The 15,305-nt window shown below is 33.2% G+C and overlaps 1 protein-coding gene across 1 annotated transcript in view; it reads left to right on the top strand.

Annotated features, from left to right (window-relative positions):
* The window catches only part of LOC134843560 (elongation factor 1-alpha-like), a 469,523-nt gene that overhangs the window by 410,190 nt on the left and 44,028 nt on the right, over positions 1–15,305 (top strand). The window contains exon 2 of the mRNA XM_063859684.1: positions 5,443–5,505. Coding sequence (XP_063715754.1) covers positions 5,474–5,505 — 32 coding nt within the window. The 5' untranslated portion in view covers positions 5,443–5,473. The remainder of the gene's footprint in view (positions 1–5,442; positions 5,506–15,305) is intronic.

Genomic DNA, 15,305 nt, shown 5'->3' on the forward strand with positions numbered 1-15,305 from the left:
TCTCGTGTCAAAAGTAATCAACCAAGAGTGATGCTTCGTGCTTGGAATTAATTGTAGATTAATCGCAAGCTTGCTTTTTTTGAGCAAGCTTTGTAAGAATCTAAGCATATGCACTGAAGAACCCAGAGCAGGCAGCTTTTTAAAACAGAGAAACTCCCTGGCAATACAGATTGCGAACGCCGCTTGCGTACTCGGAACAATAAATGACAAAATAACTTTCGACGAAATATTTTATTTGTAACACTTGTATATTATATTTTCTCGTGTCGAGTTGCGTGTTCTTTTTGAAGAAACGTAACTCGTATCGATTTTAATTGTAAGATTATCAACAATTGTCATCTTCGTTTATCATTATCACTTCCATGTCTAGAAAATTCCAAGGATTTTGACTGGAATACGTGATGAAGGGACTCCTGACTGTAACCTCGGTTACTATCATACTTTTGACCTTCGGATTACCTTGATAAAAATTTTTTTAAAAAAATCGAAATTTAGTCTCAGGGTCTTCCAGTTAATTGATAATTGGTTTAAACACTCTAATTAATTGCAATTCAACTTTTTGTTGTCCCATTGATTTTTGACTTTCCCTGGTTTACGGTAGAGGCAAGAAATTTGATGAGCTTGCTCTAGAAACTTTTTCTAGGCTTTACAAGCGAAACATGGTCAGCAGCATAGCGTAAGAAGAATGGCCTGGCGATCGATGGTTATTTAAAAGTATTTCGTAGCGCCTAGATGGCAGTAGCTTTTTAGATCTATTGCAGTCGTAATTTCGGTTTCATTTTGGATAAGTATTTCTAAACGAGAAAAACTTCCACGGCAACTTCTTTACAAAACTTCTTTATTGTTGCTTGTTTTTAAGCCCGTTTCAGTGATGTCCAATATAATCAATTGCTTAACAACTGGTGTAACCAATTGGTCAAAAGTTGTTTGTTAGACCCAGTTTTTTTTTATTGATTTCATAAGTAAATTTTAGAATTTTTTTTGCCTTTTGTGTAAACAAATTTTGCTGCACTTTGTACCGTCGAAAAAGATAGTCTCGTGTGTGCTTTTTTTTTCATTTTTAAAAATCTGAAAATCTTTTGCCCTTTTTACAAACGGACGATCGTTTATCAACCTCATTTTCTCTTGTTACATATATGAAAAAAATAATATGTGAACTAAGTTTTGCAGCATTTTTTGGGACAATCGTTTATTACCCTCATTTTATCTTGTTACATATATGAAAAAAATAATATGTGAACTAAGTTTCGCAGAGTTTTTTTGCAGCAAATTAATCCAACATCAATGATGTCTCTAGAATAACAAAATCCTTTTAGTTTATGAGAAACGGCAATTTTGATTAAAAAATATCTAGAAAACTTGAATTTAAAAAATTTCACTAAATTTGAAATTCTCATTTTGTAGTTGGGTGCTATCAGGGTACTCTCTGGCATTGCGAAACTTGCCTCCAAATCTCACTTCTCAAATCTTTTTTTTTTTTTTCGAGATATGGCGTTTTTTTATGGTTTTTCAAAAATTTTCAAAGAACTTACATTTAAAAATGTTCAAAAATTTTGAAGATTTTCATTCTGTAGTTGGAAACTCTGATGATACCTTCAGGAGTTGAAAATCTTGCCTCTGAATTTGATTGCTCAAATCCTTGTTGTTTTCGAGATATGACGTTTTTTGTGATTTTTTCAAAAAGATTCCAAGAAAACATAAATCCAATTTTTTTCTTTAAATTTTGTAATGCCCATTTTTATAGTGAGGGCTGTCAGAGTACTCTCAGGGGTTGCGAATTTTTGTAGTTTTCCAGATATGACGTTTTTTGTGATTTTTTCAAACATTTTACAGAAAACTTAATTTTAATTTTTTTAAAGAATGAAATTCCTAACCATGTAGTTGGGAGCTGTCAGAGTACTCTCAGAGGCTGCGAATCTTGCCTCCTACTATGACTGCTCAAATCTTTGGGTTTTTGAGATATGAAGTTCTTCCTGGTTTTTTCAAAATTTTTTTAGAAAGTTCAAGTTCGGAAGTTGTAAAACGCGCTGTAGTTGTCCAAACGCGCTGTAGTTAGGTACTGTGAGAGTACTCTCAATGATTGCAATTCTTGTCTCCAAAACTGACTGCTCAAATACCTGTATTTTCAAGATATGACGTGTTTAATGAATTCTTTTTAATTTTGCAGAAACGTAGATTTTAAAAAAATTCTTAAGATTTAACTTTCCCAGCCTTGAAATTCCGATTCTACTGCTCAATTGCTTTTAATTTCCGAGATGTGACTTTTTTGAAGTCATTTTAAAGTGTTTCAAAAGACTTCACAAATTTTATGGTTTTTTAAATTTAAATAAAAACAACTTGAATAAAAAGTTTTTACTAAATTTGAAGTTACCATTCCTGTAATTGGGTGCTGTCAGAGTACACTCAAAGGATGCAAATCTTTTTTTTTCCAATAACTGCGGTTTTTTAAAATTTGAAAGTTCGAAGCACCGGAGCTGGCTGCTGTCAGAGTATCTCAGAGATTGAAAATCTTGCCTCTAAATATGACTGTTCAAATCCTTGTAGTTTGCGAGATATGACGTTTTTTTGTGATTTTTCAAAAAATTTTCGGAAAACTTAAATTTATTTTTTTTTCAAAATTTGAAATTCCTAACTTTGACGCTGAGTGCTGTCAGGGTATTCTCAGGAGTTACAAATTTCGCCAAATGCGACTTCTCGAATGCGACTGCTCAAGTGCTTAAAGGTTGCAGATCTTGTGTCCAATATATGCAGTTTTTCATGATATGTCGAAAAAATTCGAAGCACCGGAGGTGCGTTACTCGATAGTTTTATCGAATTTCAATCAGTTGTTTTAGTTTTCAATTTACTAATATTATTTATGCAACTATTTTGATTTGAACTTTTGAACCTTCTTCTAGAATTTTAAAAAGATGATGTTTTTGACTTGATCTTATCAGATGTTACCTTTGCGTTAAAAAAATGGTTTCACATGAAATATGTTTTCAGTAATCAGTTGAAGTGCAAACTTGTATTTTTTAAAAAAAAAACAGTTTCTTTAAGTTTGAAATTACAAGTAGCGTGAAGCTCAATATCGCCTGTTTTTCGAAACTTCTATCAATTTTTCGTGATGAAGTTTTCTCTATAGCTCTAGCGATGAGGATTCCGCTGCGACTCTGTGCCTCGCTTCTATTTTGATCAATTTGTTTTCTGCAATGAGCTAATTACTATTTGTTTCAGTTATCTATCAATGGCACCAATAACTAGAAGTAAGGCGAAAGCGAGCGATGTCGAAATTCGGTTCGAATCATTATGCAGTATGCCTTCCAAATCTTTTAGCAAGAAGACACAGAAAAAAATTGACAACTCTGAGAAAGAGCGAATCGATATGATGGCAAAAGTTGAGGAATTGCAATGTAGTATATGTTCTTTTGTTTTTCAAGCGCCATTTGCGCTCTCGCCTTGCAAGCATACATTCTGTAAAGGCTGCATTAGTGACTGGTTGACAAGACAAATTTCGTGCCCTCTTTGTAGGCAAGAGCCATCTGTCTTCCATCAGAATGAGAAAGCTGAAAAAGAAATTATTATGCTGGCTGCTAATTTGTCTGAAACTATGAAAGATGAACTTGGCTTCAATCCTGAAGAAGAGGCTGCAAATAAGACACGCAAGTTGCCTACGGTATCAGATGGAATGAGCGTAGACGAGTTCAAGAAAATAATCGCTGTGAGTAAATTGTCTGTGGTGCAAGAAAGTAGTAGCAATCCTCAACAATCTTCCCAACATCCCACCTCATCAAGTACTTACAGAGATCCTCAGCAAAGAAGCCACGTGCATCATCAAACGCACAGTTCTAGGCGCGGACAGTTCAGAGGAAGATTTCAGAGTCGCAATAATTACCGACATGTTCAAGCGTTTAATGCTAATCAGTATGGTACTTTCATAAATAATGTGAACATATTTCGTTTCGGTGTAAACCCAAACGATTTGAACGCTTTTGGCAATAATCTGGGTCATTTCCCGAATCCTGCTTGGAACATGAATAATCCTACTCATAGTGCTGCTGCTACGCCTAGACTGTCGATGCAAAGCAACGATCCGTACAACATGCTAAATATAACTTACACTGCCCCGAATATCTTTACAGGACAAACTCAGAATGAATTCCATCAGCAAGTTTCCAATAGCTTCGCTTCTGCTCATCTCCTCAATCTTCTGCCAAATCCGCTTCTTTCACAGGGTGCTGCTGGTCCTCTGAACTCCTTTCCCCAACAAAGACAGTCTACTCACAATATTTCCAACACAGCCAATACTTACGTACCTCCTTCCCAGTTCGCTAATGGGACGAACAATCGGATATGTCTTAACCCTAGAAACGCAAACCAAGTGAACCTGCCATCCGTGAATCTACTCAACGCTACGACCCTAATGCCTCCCCCGGTTTCAGTGGCATCGCCATCTCAACTATGGGCCAACGCTGTTCGCGGTGTCAACCTGTTCAGACCCTTGATTCCTAGTTCGGCGGCTGCTGTTGCTCCTCCCCCTCTGCTGTTATCGGAGACTGTACCCCACATACGCTATCCCGAACTTGGCCAGATTCAGTTTGACGCGAACTCACAGCTCTTTGTACATTATTTTGGTTAAGCTCAGCTCTGATGTAAATTGTATCATCCTATCAACCTTACTTGCTTTTCGTTTCAGTTTGCTACAGACGTTGAAATATTAAAATCTTCAGCCTTCTTTGTAGTATTTTTATTCGAGTTGAGCTCACGAGTTAAATATTTTTCCATCGAATTTTATATCATTGCATATGCCAACATATTTTGATAGTTTCGTTTAGATGTTGTTCAAATTTTATAGTAATTAATTTTTACCCATTAATTTTTGATTTTCGTCGCTAGGGAGTGATTAAACGAGCGGTCAAATCGAAAGACAGCAAGGAAAACTCCAACTTGTGAAAAAAAACTGGCAGAAAAACAGCAGAAGCGATGTGCTTTTAGGTTCATAATTCTAATTTTCATCGGGTTTTCTTCTGATTTATCAAGCAAAGCAATATACATCAACTCAACCCATGTTCCATTCCTTTAAATTAATGTGTAGCAGTAATTTCAGTCATGTTTTTTGGACTAATAAAAATAATGGCAATCACACGGGGTTAAGCCGGACGGCCCGGAACGAACGTCTGGGAATCAATGTCAGTGACCGATTTTCCTCCTGAATTTTTAAGGGGGGAAGTACAGATGTCTGTCGGATAGAAGAAATATGAATTTAACAATGCATTGTGCTGACTGCTGTTACGTAGTTCTTAATTATTTTACTAAGCTGTGCAAATGAAATCGGTCATGTGCGTCGGCGGCTGAGCTTAAAATATTTAATATGATTTTTATTCAACCACAATACGTGCGTAATGCGTCGGTGTTTGCATGAATAATGAAGTCCTACGATTGTTGATCTGTTTTTATGATTTCAGATCAGAGTTGAAGTAGAAATTCAAGCTGGATGTCAAGGCATACCCGCATCCGAAATCGAGAGTGAGTTTATTTTTGCATGCTTAAGTTCTGATTACTTTATTTGAATACTATCATATTTCAAAAAATAACCTGAAAACTACTAAAAATGGTATATGAGTAATGCGTGCTTTTGCCATTTATACCGATGCGTTTGTTCTCTTAGCTTAAAGAAATCTTCTCAAGTTAATTTACATAATCATTGCTCATTTGCGACCACTGATAACTCAAAGATTGCACCAATTGTAAACAAGACCTACCAGTCAATGTTGAGCCGAGTTTCATAACAAAGTTTTAGCTTGATCTCGAAATGTATATGCACTTTTTCATGTTTCGCGTCGTGTTGTGAACTGAAATCGGTCAAGTTTTCTCATTTTTCTCAAATAAATTTCAAATATACAGAAATTACATCTTAGTCACGCTATTTCCTTATAATGACAGAATGAATGTGCAGAAGTGACATGAAGTGCTTCATGGTCCCCTTCCCCTCCGCCCATCTTTGCAATTTCAAATATCATGCTTGGTGGGAGAAAACATAAATGAGATTACTGTTCAGGGGTAACGTACATAGAAATGAGTTTCTCATGTGTATCTGGTGGGCGAATTGTTGGTTTCGAATCAAAAAGCAATCGTTAACGTCGATCTATCTCCTTTCTCCTTTCCTACTTTCTTTCCTCCCGCTTCCTAGCTCCAAGCTAACCTTCACTTCATGCTAAGACTACAGCGAGGAGAACAGAACAGAACGGCACTCTGTATGTTAGAGGACCTGGAGGAATGAAGTAGTTTGTAGTATTGCATTTCGCCTATGTTGTGCTGTTTTAGTGCTCTCTCCTGCCTATGTCTTTCGGTTCTTTATTCCCCCATTTCTCTTTCTCTCCTATATTTCGTTCTAATTTCTTTCGTTCTTGTCTCCAGTAGTATAGCAAGAGAGTAGTTCAGCTCAGTTCCTTCGCCTCCATTTGCTATGCTCTCTGCTTCCCAGTTGATAATGCTGTGCTTCGATTGGCTTGCATTGTACTTTGCATACGTTATACAGCGACTGCTGCAGATTGCGCTAATACCCTTCCTTTATTTATTTCCCCTCTCTCTCTCCTCAGCTGAGTAAAAAAGAACTAGTCTAGAATTCCTCCTCTTGCTCTATTTCTGTCATTCTGCTGTTCTCCACATGCTAAGCAAGTAAATTACTCTCCTTCTCAGCTCGATTTTGTTCAAATGAGCTGCTGAGATGTGAGATGCTTTGAATGAAATAAAAACATGTAGCAATAGTACTCCAATGCTCACAGCTCAACGGGCTTGGTCTCAAAAGTTCGCTCAAACGAGGATTTGTATCATTTTATGACACAGTTGATTCCAATTGACGCAGGGGCGTGCACAGGCGTCTTTTTCAGCACTGCAGCCAACTTTTCCCCTATAATTTGGCTAATTTAGCACCTGTTAGATGCACTTTAGCTGGTTTTATAAGGTACCAGCTGACTTAAGAGCAGGAAAGTCTTTGCCGTGGTTAATGTAGATTAAAAAAACTCTTGAACTTTGAGCATGAAGGATGTGAAAGTCATTCAATTGATGTTGATGATGACTGTTATAATGCTCAAACCAAAAATCTTTTTTTTTTAATGTCGGCACGCCTATCGCCTTCAAGACTAGTTCTTGTAGGTGGCAAATGCACCTGGAGATTAGTCCTCGACAGGGTACTGGAATCACGCATATCATTTGTATATATTTTTAGGAGTCTGATCAAGTTACCGGCATTATTGAAACTATATTTGGAACTGGACCTTGATCTTTACACGTACAGGTCCGCCATAACAAATCGTGTACCTTCATAATGGGAGGCTTAAGTTCAGTAGCTATGTGCTCTGATGCAGATTTTTTGATATCTTCATAAGAAGTTGAAAACTGTCGATCTGAATGTGTAAAATTGTTTCCCTTTTTCGATGATTTTTGTATGCGAGATTTTGTAGGGTTCTCGTATCGTCAGAAAAAGGGAAGGAAATGTTTTTCCAGTTTTAGTGGAATTGATGTTCAATTACCGAAATAAGTTGATATTTAAGAAATAAGATGAATAGCCTTCAGAAAAAACTAAAAGGCCGAATCAAGATCTTTTGGCATTAAATTGAGTGTCATATGCAGTCCAGTTATAGATGGAATTTGAATAAAAGACTCCTGCGGGAATTATTTTGTTTCAGATAGTCGTAATTGTGCGCCCATTTTATGAGAATGATGACACTAATTTTTGATTTGTGATAAAATTGAGCTTGAAAAATTTGACAAAATCTGGTAATTTTTCGCTGCTCATTAATTGAAAAAGACTCATTTCTTAAGTTCTGACATTTATTTCTTATTGTGATGACAATAAATTGATGACTCGTGATATAATTGAGATTTTTGACTTTGATGTTTTATAAGTTTATTTTTTCTGGTTGAAAGTGGTTGTTAAGTGACATCTTTTTCCTGATGAAATGATGAGTTGTTTATGATTTGTGGTTAAAATGTGCTTTTTAAATCGGATATCTGCTTTTGTTAGGCTTTAAATTTTATAATGAAAGAAAATTAATTTGATTGTTTTTTTTGTGAGAATGATGACACTAGTTTTGGTTCATTATAAACTCTGCGTCATAAGCTTTTCAAAATTTGATAATAACTGCTTACAATTCACAGGTAATCATTTATATAGAGCATTCGTCGAGTTTTGAAGTTAAAGTTTTCGTTTAAAGGCCAAAACTTATCGACTCCTGATTTACTTGAGGTGCAGGTCTGATGTTTTGTAACTGTTCTTTTTCTTGGATCAAAGATTGTGAAATTTAGTCTGTGTCCTGATGAAATGATGAGAGTTCTTTATAATTTTAAATACAATTGAGCTTTTTAAATCTGATAACTACTCTTGTTTCGCTTTATATTTCTGTTAAAAACTAAATAAGTTAAGCACCAATTTTTTTTAAAATTAGGTTTTGATTTGTGATGAAAAAGAGTGTTTTAAATTTGTTATTAACTGCCAATGTTTCGCTGGTCATCTATCTTATAGTCGTTTTTTTTTTAATTTCCTTTTTTTTCTGATTATGATGACACGAAAACAGCGATTCGTGGTACAATTGAGATTTTTGAATCTGGTGTTTTATAATTGTCTCCTTCATTTTCTGGGTGAATATTTTTGTTGATTTTTTTTGACCTGATGAAAATAAGGATTCGTTTTTGATCTTCATGCAGTTGAGTTTTCTAAATCTGATATCTGCGCACGTTAAGTTTTGAATTGTTGAAGTATAATTAATTCGAGCACCAATCCCTCTGAGAATGCTGACATTATAGCTTTTCGATTTGCGATTAAGTTGGACTCTTCAAAGCTGACATTAACTGCTAACAGGTCGCTGATGATCATTTAAGTACACGTTTCTCTTAATTTTTAATTTTTTTTCTGATTGTTGACATCTGATTGTGATATAATTGAGCTTTTTAAATCTGATTTTTTATAAATCTATATATATATATTTTTTCGTTTCCTGGGTAAAAGTGTTCATTATGTTAGTTTTTGTCTCCATGAAATTTTTGCGAGTACTCTATTTTCCTTGAAACAATTGAATCTTTAAATGTGATATCTGCCTTCATTTGGTTTTAAATTTTTTTGTGAAATATAAATGATTTGAGCACGCAAACTTCCTACAACGATAGTACCCGTTTTGATTGGTTTTAAAGGTGAGCTTTTCAAACAAGGTTACAATTGCCCACAATTAGTAGGTCAGGAGTTTTCAAAAAATAATTATTCAGTATAAAAAGTTAAATCGTTTGGTTTATGATTACAGTAATCTACCGACTCGTGATATTATTGAGCTTTTCAAATCTGATTTTTGGAAAGCCTAGATCCATTGCTGTTTTATGGTTTAATTTTTCTCAGAATGATGTGCTGAAGAAAAATCTGCATCCTTCTTCATTTCTGACTTCACCAATTTCATTGGAGTCCTTACTCTCGCTGATAATGATGACCTAAATCCAACGCTGTTTAATGAGTTACCTTTTGCTCTGATCTTTGTTTTAAGAACAATTTCTTTTCAAATCTTATAACTTTTGACAGTCAGCTGGTCACCATTTGAATAGAAGTTTTTCTAAAGTTATAATATTTTCAATTCTGGTTCTGAAAAAAAAATCAAAATGAGTGATAATGATGAAAATTAAAAACCGAGTCGTGATGAAATTGAGCTTGTCAAATCTGATGTTTTTAATTCTATTAAAAACTAAATAAGTTGAGCAACAATTTTTTTTTAATTAGGTTTTTGATTTGTTATGAAAAAAAGTGTTTTAAAATTGTTTTTAACTGCCAATGTTTCGCTGGTCATCTATCTTATAGTCGTTTTTTTAAAAATTTTTTTTCTGATTATGATGACACGAAAACAGCGATTCGTGGCACAATTGAGATTTTTGAATCTGATGTTTTATAATTGTCTTCTTCATTTTCTGGGTGAATATTTTTTGTTGATTTTTTTTGACCTGATGAAAACTAGGATTCGTTTTTGATCTTCATACAGTTGTGAAGTTATAGTTTTGTGATATAATTGAGCTTTTTAAATCTGATTTTTTATAAATCTGTGTATATATATTTTTTCGTTTCCTGGGTAAAAGTGTTCATTATGTTAGCTTTTTGTCTCCATGAAATTTTTGAGAGTAATCTATTTTCCTTGAAACAATAGAATCTTTAAATGTGATATCTGCCTTCATTTGGCTCTAAATTTTTCGTGAAATATAAATGATTTAAGCACTTAAACTTCCGGCAACGATAGTACCAGTTTTGATTGGTTTTAAAGGTGAGCTTTTCAAACAAGGTTACAATTGCCCACAATTAGCAGGTGAAGAGTTATAAAAAAAAATAATTCAGTATAAAAAGTTAAATCGTTTGCTTTATGATTACAGTAATCTACCGACTCGTGATATTATTGAGCTTTTCAAATCTGATTTTTGGAAAGCCTAGATCCATTGCTGTTTTATGGTTTAATTTTTTCAGAATGATGTGCTGAAGAAAAATCTGCATCCTTCTTCATTTCTGACTTCACCAGTTTCATTGGAGTCCTTACTCTCGCTGATAATGATGACCTAAATCCAACGCTGTTTAATGAGTTACCTTTTGCTCTGATCTTTGTTTTAAGAACAATTTCTTTTCAAATCTTATAACTTTTGACAGTCCGCTGGTCACCATTTGAATAGAAGTTTTTCTAAAGTTATAATATTTTCAATTCTGGTTCTGAAAAAAAAATCAAAATGAGTGATAATGATGAAAATTAAAAACCGAGTCGTGATATAATTGAGCTTGTCAAATCTGATGTTTTTATTTCTATTAAAAACTAAATAAGTTGAGCACCAATTTTTTTTAAATTAGATTTTTGATTTGTGATGAAAAAGAGTGTTTTAAAATTGTTTTTAACTGCCAATGTTTTGCTGGTCATCTATCTTATAGTAGTTTTTTTTAAAGAAAAATTTTTTTTTCTGATTATGATGACACGAAAACAGCGATTCGTGGTACAGTTGAGATTTTTGAATCTGATGTTTTATAATTGTCTCCTTCATTTTCTGGGTGAATATTTTTGTTGATTTTTTTTGACCTGATGAAAACTAGGATTCGTTTTTGATCTTCATACAGTTGAGTTTTCTAAAGCTGATTTCTGCACACGTTAAGTTTTAAACTGTTGAAGTATAATTTCGAGCACCAATCCTTCTGAGAATGCTGACACTATAGCTTTTCGATGTGTGATTAAGTTGGACTCTTCAAAGCTGACATTAACTACTAACAGGTCGCTGATGATCATTTAAGTACACGTTTCTCTTAATTTTTAACTTTTTTCTGATCGTTGATAAAGTTATAGTTTTGTGATATAATTGAGCTTTTTAAATCTGATTTTTAATAAATCTATACCCAGGAAACGAAAATATATATATATATATATATATATATATATATATATATATATATATATTTTCGTTTCCTGGGTAAAAGTGTTCTTTATGTTAGCTTTTTGTCTCCATGAAATTTTTGAGAGTACTTTATTTTCCTTGAAACAATTGAATCTTTAAATGTGATATCTGCCTTCATTTGGCTCTAAATTTTTCGTGAAATATAAATGATTTGAGCACTTAAACTTCCGGCAACGATAGTACCAGTTTTGATTGGTTTTAATGGCGAGCTTTTCAAACAAGGATACAATTGCCCATAATTAGCAGGTGAGGAGTTGTAAAAAATAATAATTCAGTATAAAAAGTTAAATCGTTTGGTTTATGATTACAGTATTCTACCGACTCGTGATATTATTGAGCTTTTCAAATCTGATTTTTGGAAAGCCTAGATCCATTGCTGTTTTATGGTTTAATTTTTCTCTGAATGATGTGATGAAGAAAAATCTGCATTCTTGTTCATTTCTGACTTCACCAGTTTTATTGGAGTCCTTAGTCTCGCTGATAATGATGACCTAAATCCAACGTTGTTTAATGACCTAAATCCAACCTTTTGCTCCGATCTTTGTTTTAAGAACAATTTCTTTTCAAATCTTATAACTTTTGACAGTCCGCTGGTCATCATTTGAAAAGAAGTTTTTGTAAAGTTAAATAATTTTCATTCCTGGTTCTGAAAAAAAAAATCAAAATGAGCGATAATTATGACAATTAAAAACCGAGTCGTGATATAATTGAGCTTGTCAAATCTGATGTTTTTAATTCTATTAAAAACTAAATAAGTTGAGCACCAATCTATTATATATTTAAATGCGGGCTTCACTATCTCGCTATGTTTAAGTTTTTTCAACGTATTATTTTTGCATGTTTAAGCTATATCGTATATTGCAATGGTTAAGAATTTTTTCGATTTTTTAATTTGATTTTAGTGGTTATTTTACCGAGTTTAAATTAAGCAGCCCAATATCGAATTAGGGGTTGCAAATTTGGCCTCCAATTTTGAATGCCGGAATCATTTTAGTTAACGAGATAAGACGATTTTAAAGATTTTTCAAAAATTTTCAGAAATTTCAAAAAAAAAACAAAATGATTTACAAAACTTGAAGTTCCCAGCCCTGTAGTTGGGTGCTATCGGAGTACTCTAAGAAGTTACAAATCTTGCCTCCAAATATGACTGTTCAAATCCTTGTAGTTTTTGAGATATGACGTTTTTTGTGAATTTTTCAAAAATTTTCAGAAACCTTAAATTATTATTATTCTTTAAAAATCTGAAATTCCCAATCCTGTAGTTAGGTTCTGTCAAAGTACTCTCAAGGATTGCGAATCTTGCCTCCAATTATCACTGCTCAATTCTATGTAGTTTTCGAGATGTGACGTTTTTTGTGATTTTTTAAAAATTTTCAGAAAGTTTAAATTAATTATTTTTCAAAATTTGAATTTCCCAAATCTATAGTTCGGTGTTGTCAGGGTACTCTAAAGAGTTGCAAATCTTGCCACATGCGACTGCTCAAATGCTTTTAGTTTCCGAGATTTGAAGTTTTTCGATTTTTTCAAAAATTCTCTAGGAACTTATCTACAAAGAAATTCAAAAAAAATTGAAACTACTATCTTGATGAAGATACAATCTTATTGTCAGCGTATACCCAGGCGTCTCAAATCTTGCCTCTTAAAATTAATGCTCAAATCATTTTCCGAGATAAGACGTTTTTTCATTTTTTTTTTCGGGAAACTTAGGTTTAAAAAAATTCACAAAATTTTGGATTCCTAACCCTATAGTAGGGTGCTTTCAGGGACTCTCAGTGGTTGCAAATCTGGCTTACAAATTTCTCCAAAGGCCCTTTAAGTTTTCGAGATGACGCTTTCAAAATGAGAATTTAAAAAAAATTCAAAAGTTCGAAATTACCAACCCTGTAATTGGGTGCAGTCAGAGTACACTAAAAGTTTGCAGATGTTGTTTCCAATATATGCCGTTTTTCATGAGTTGTCAAAAAATTTCGAAGCACCGAAGGTGCGTTAAGCGCTAGTTTTTTTAAATTAGATTTTTGATTTGTGATGAAAAAGAGTGTTTTAAAATTGTTTTTAACTGCCAATGTTTTGCTGGTCATCTATCTTATAGTCGTTTTTTTTAAAGAAAAAAATTTTTTTTTCTGATTATGATGACACGAAAACAGCGATTCGTGGTACAATTGAGATTTTTGAATCTGATGTTTTATAATTGTCTCCTTCATTTTCTGAGTGAATATTTTTGTTGATTTTTTTTGACCTGATGAAAACTAGGATTCGTTTTTGATCTTCATACAGTTGAGTTTTCTAAATCTGATATCTGCACACGTTAATTTTTAAACTGTTGAAGTATAATTTCGAGCACCAATCCTTCTGAGACTGCTGACACTATAGCTATTCGATTTGTGTTAAACTTGGACTCTTCAAAGCTGACATTAACTACTAACAGGTCGCTGATGATCATTTAAGTACACGTTTCTAATTTTTAACTTTTTTTTCTGATCGTTGACAAAGTTATAGTTTTGTGATATAATTGAGCTTTTTAAATCTGATTTTTAATAAATCTATATATATATATTCGTTTCCTGGGTAAAAGAGTTCTTTATGTTAGCTTTTTGTCTCCATGAAATTTTTGGGAGTACTTTATTTTCCTTGAAACAATTGAATCTTTAAATGTGATATCTGCCTTCATTTGGCTCTAAATTTTTCGTGAAATGTAAATGATTTGAGCACTTAAACTTCCGGCAACGATAGTACCAGTTTTGATTGGTTTTAATGGCGAGCTTTTCAAACAAGGATACAATTGCCCACAATTAGCAGGTGAGGAGTTGTAAAAAATAATAATTCAGTATAAAAAGTTAAATCGTTTGGTTTATGATTACAGTATTCTACCGACTCGTGATATTATTGAGCTTTTCAAATCTGATTTTTGGAAAGCCTAGATCCATTGCTGTTTTATGGTTTAATTTTTCTCTGAATGATGTGATGAAGAAAAATCTGCATCCTTCTTCATTTCTGACTTCACCAGTTTTATTGGAGTCCTTAGTCTCGCTGATAATGATGACCTAAATCCAACGCTGTTTAATGAGTTACCTTTTGCTCCGATCTTTGTTTTAAGAACAATTTCTTTTCAAATCTTATAACTTTTGACAGTCCGCTGGTCATCATTTGGAAAGAAGTTTTTCTAAAGTTAAATTATTTTCATTTCTGGTTCTGAAAAAAAAATCAAAATGAGCGATAATTATGACAATTAAAAACCGAGTCGTGATATAATTGAGCTTGTCAAATCTGATGTTTTTAGTTCTATTAAAAACTAAATAAGTTGAGCACAAATTTTTTTTAAATTAGTTTTTTGATTTGTGATGAAAAAGAGTGTTTTAAAATTGTTTTTAACTGCCAATGTTTTGCTGGTCATCTATCTTATAGTAGTTTTTTTTAAAGAAAAAATTTTTTTTTCTGATTATGATGACACGAAAACAGCGATTCGTGGTACAATTGAGATTTTTGAATCTGATGTTTTATAATTGTCTCCTTCATTTTCTGGGTGAATATTTTTGTTGATTTTTTTGACCTGATGAAAACTAGGATTCGTTTTTGATCTTCATACAGTTGAGTTTTCTAAATCTGATTTCTGCACACGTTAAGTTTTAAACTGTTCAAGTATAATTTCGAGCACCATCCTTCTGAGAATGCTGACACTATAGCTATTCGATTTGTGTTTAAGTTGGACTCTTCAAGCTGACATTAACTACTAACAGGTCGCTGATGATCATTTAAGTACACGTTTCTCTTAATTTTTAACTTTTTTTTCTGATCGTTGACAAAGTTATAGTTTTGTGATATAATTGAGCTTTTTAAATCTGATTTTTAATAAATCTATACCCAGGAAACGAAAA

The sequence above is a fragment of the Symsagittifera roscoffensis genome, chromosome 4, assembly GCF_963678635.1.
Source record: "Symsagittifera roscoffensis chromosome 4, txSymRosc1.1, whole genome shotgun sequence".
NCBI classification, from domain to species: Eukaryota; Metazoa; Xenacoelomorpha; order Acoela; family Convolutidae; genus Symsagittifera; species Symsagittifera roscoffensis.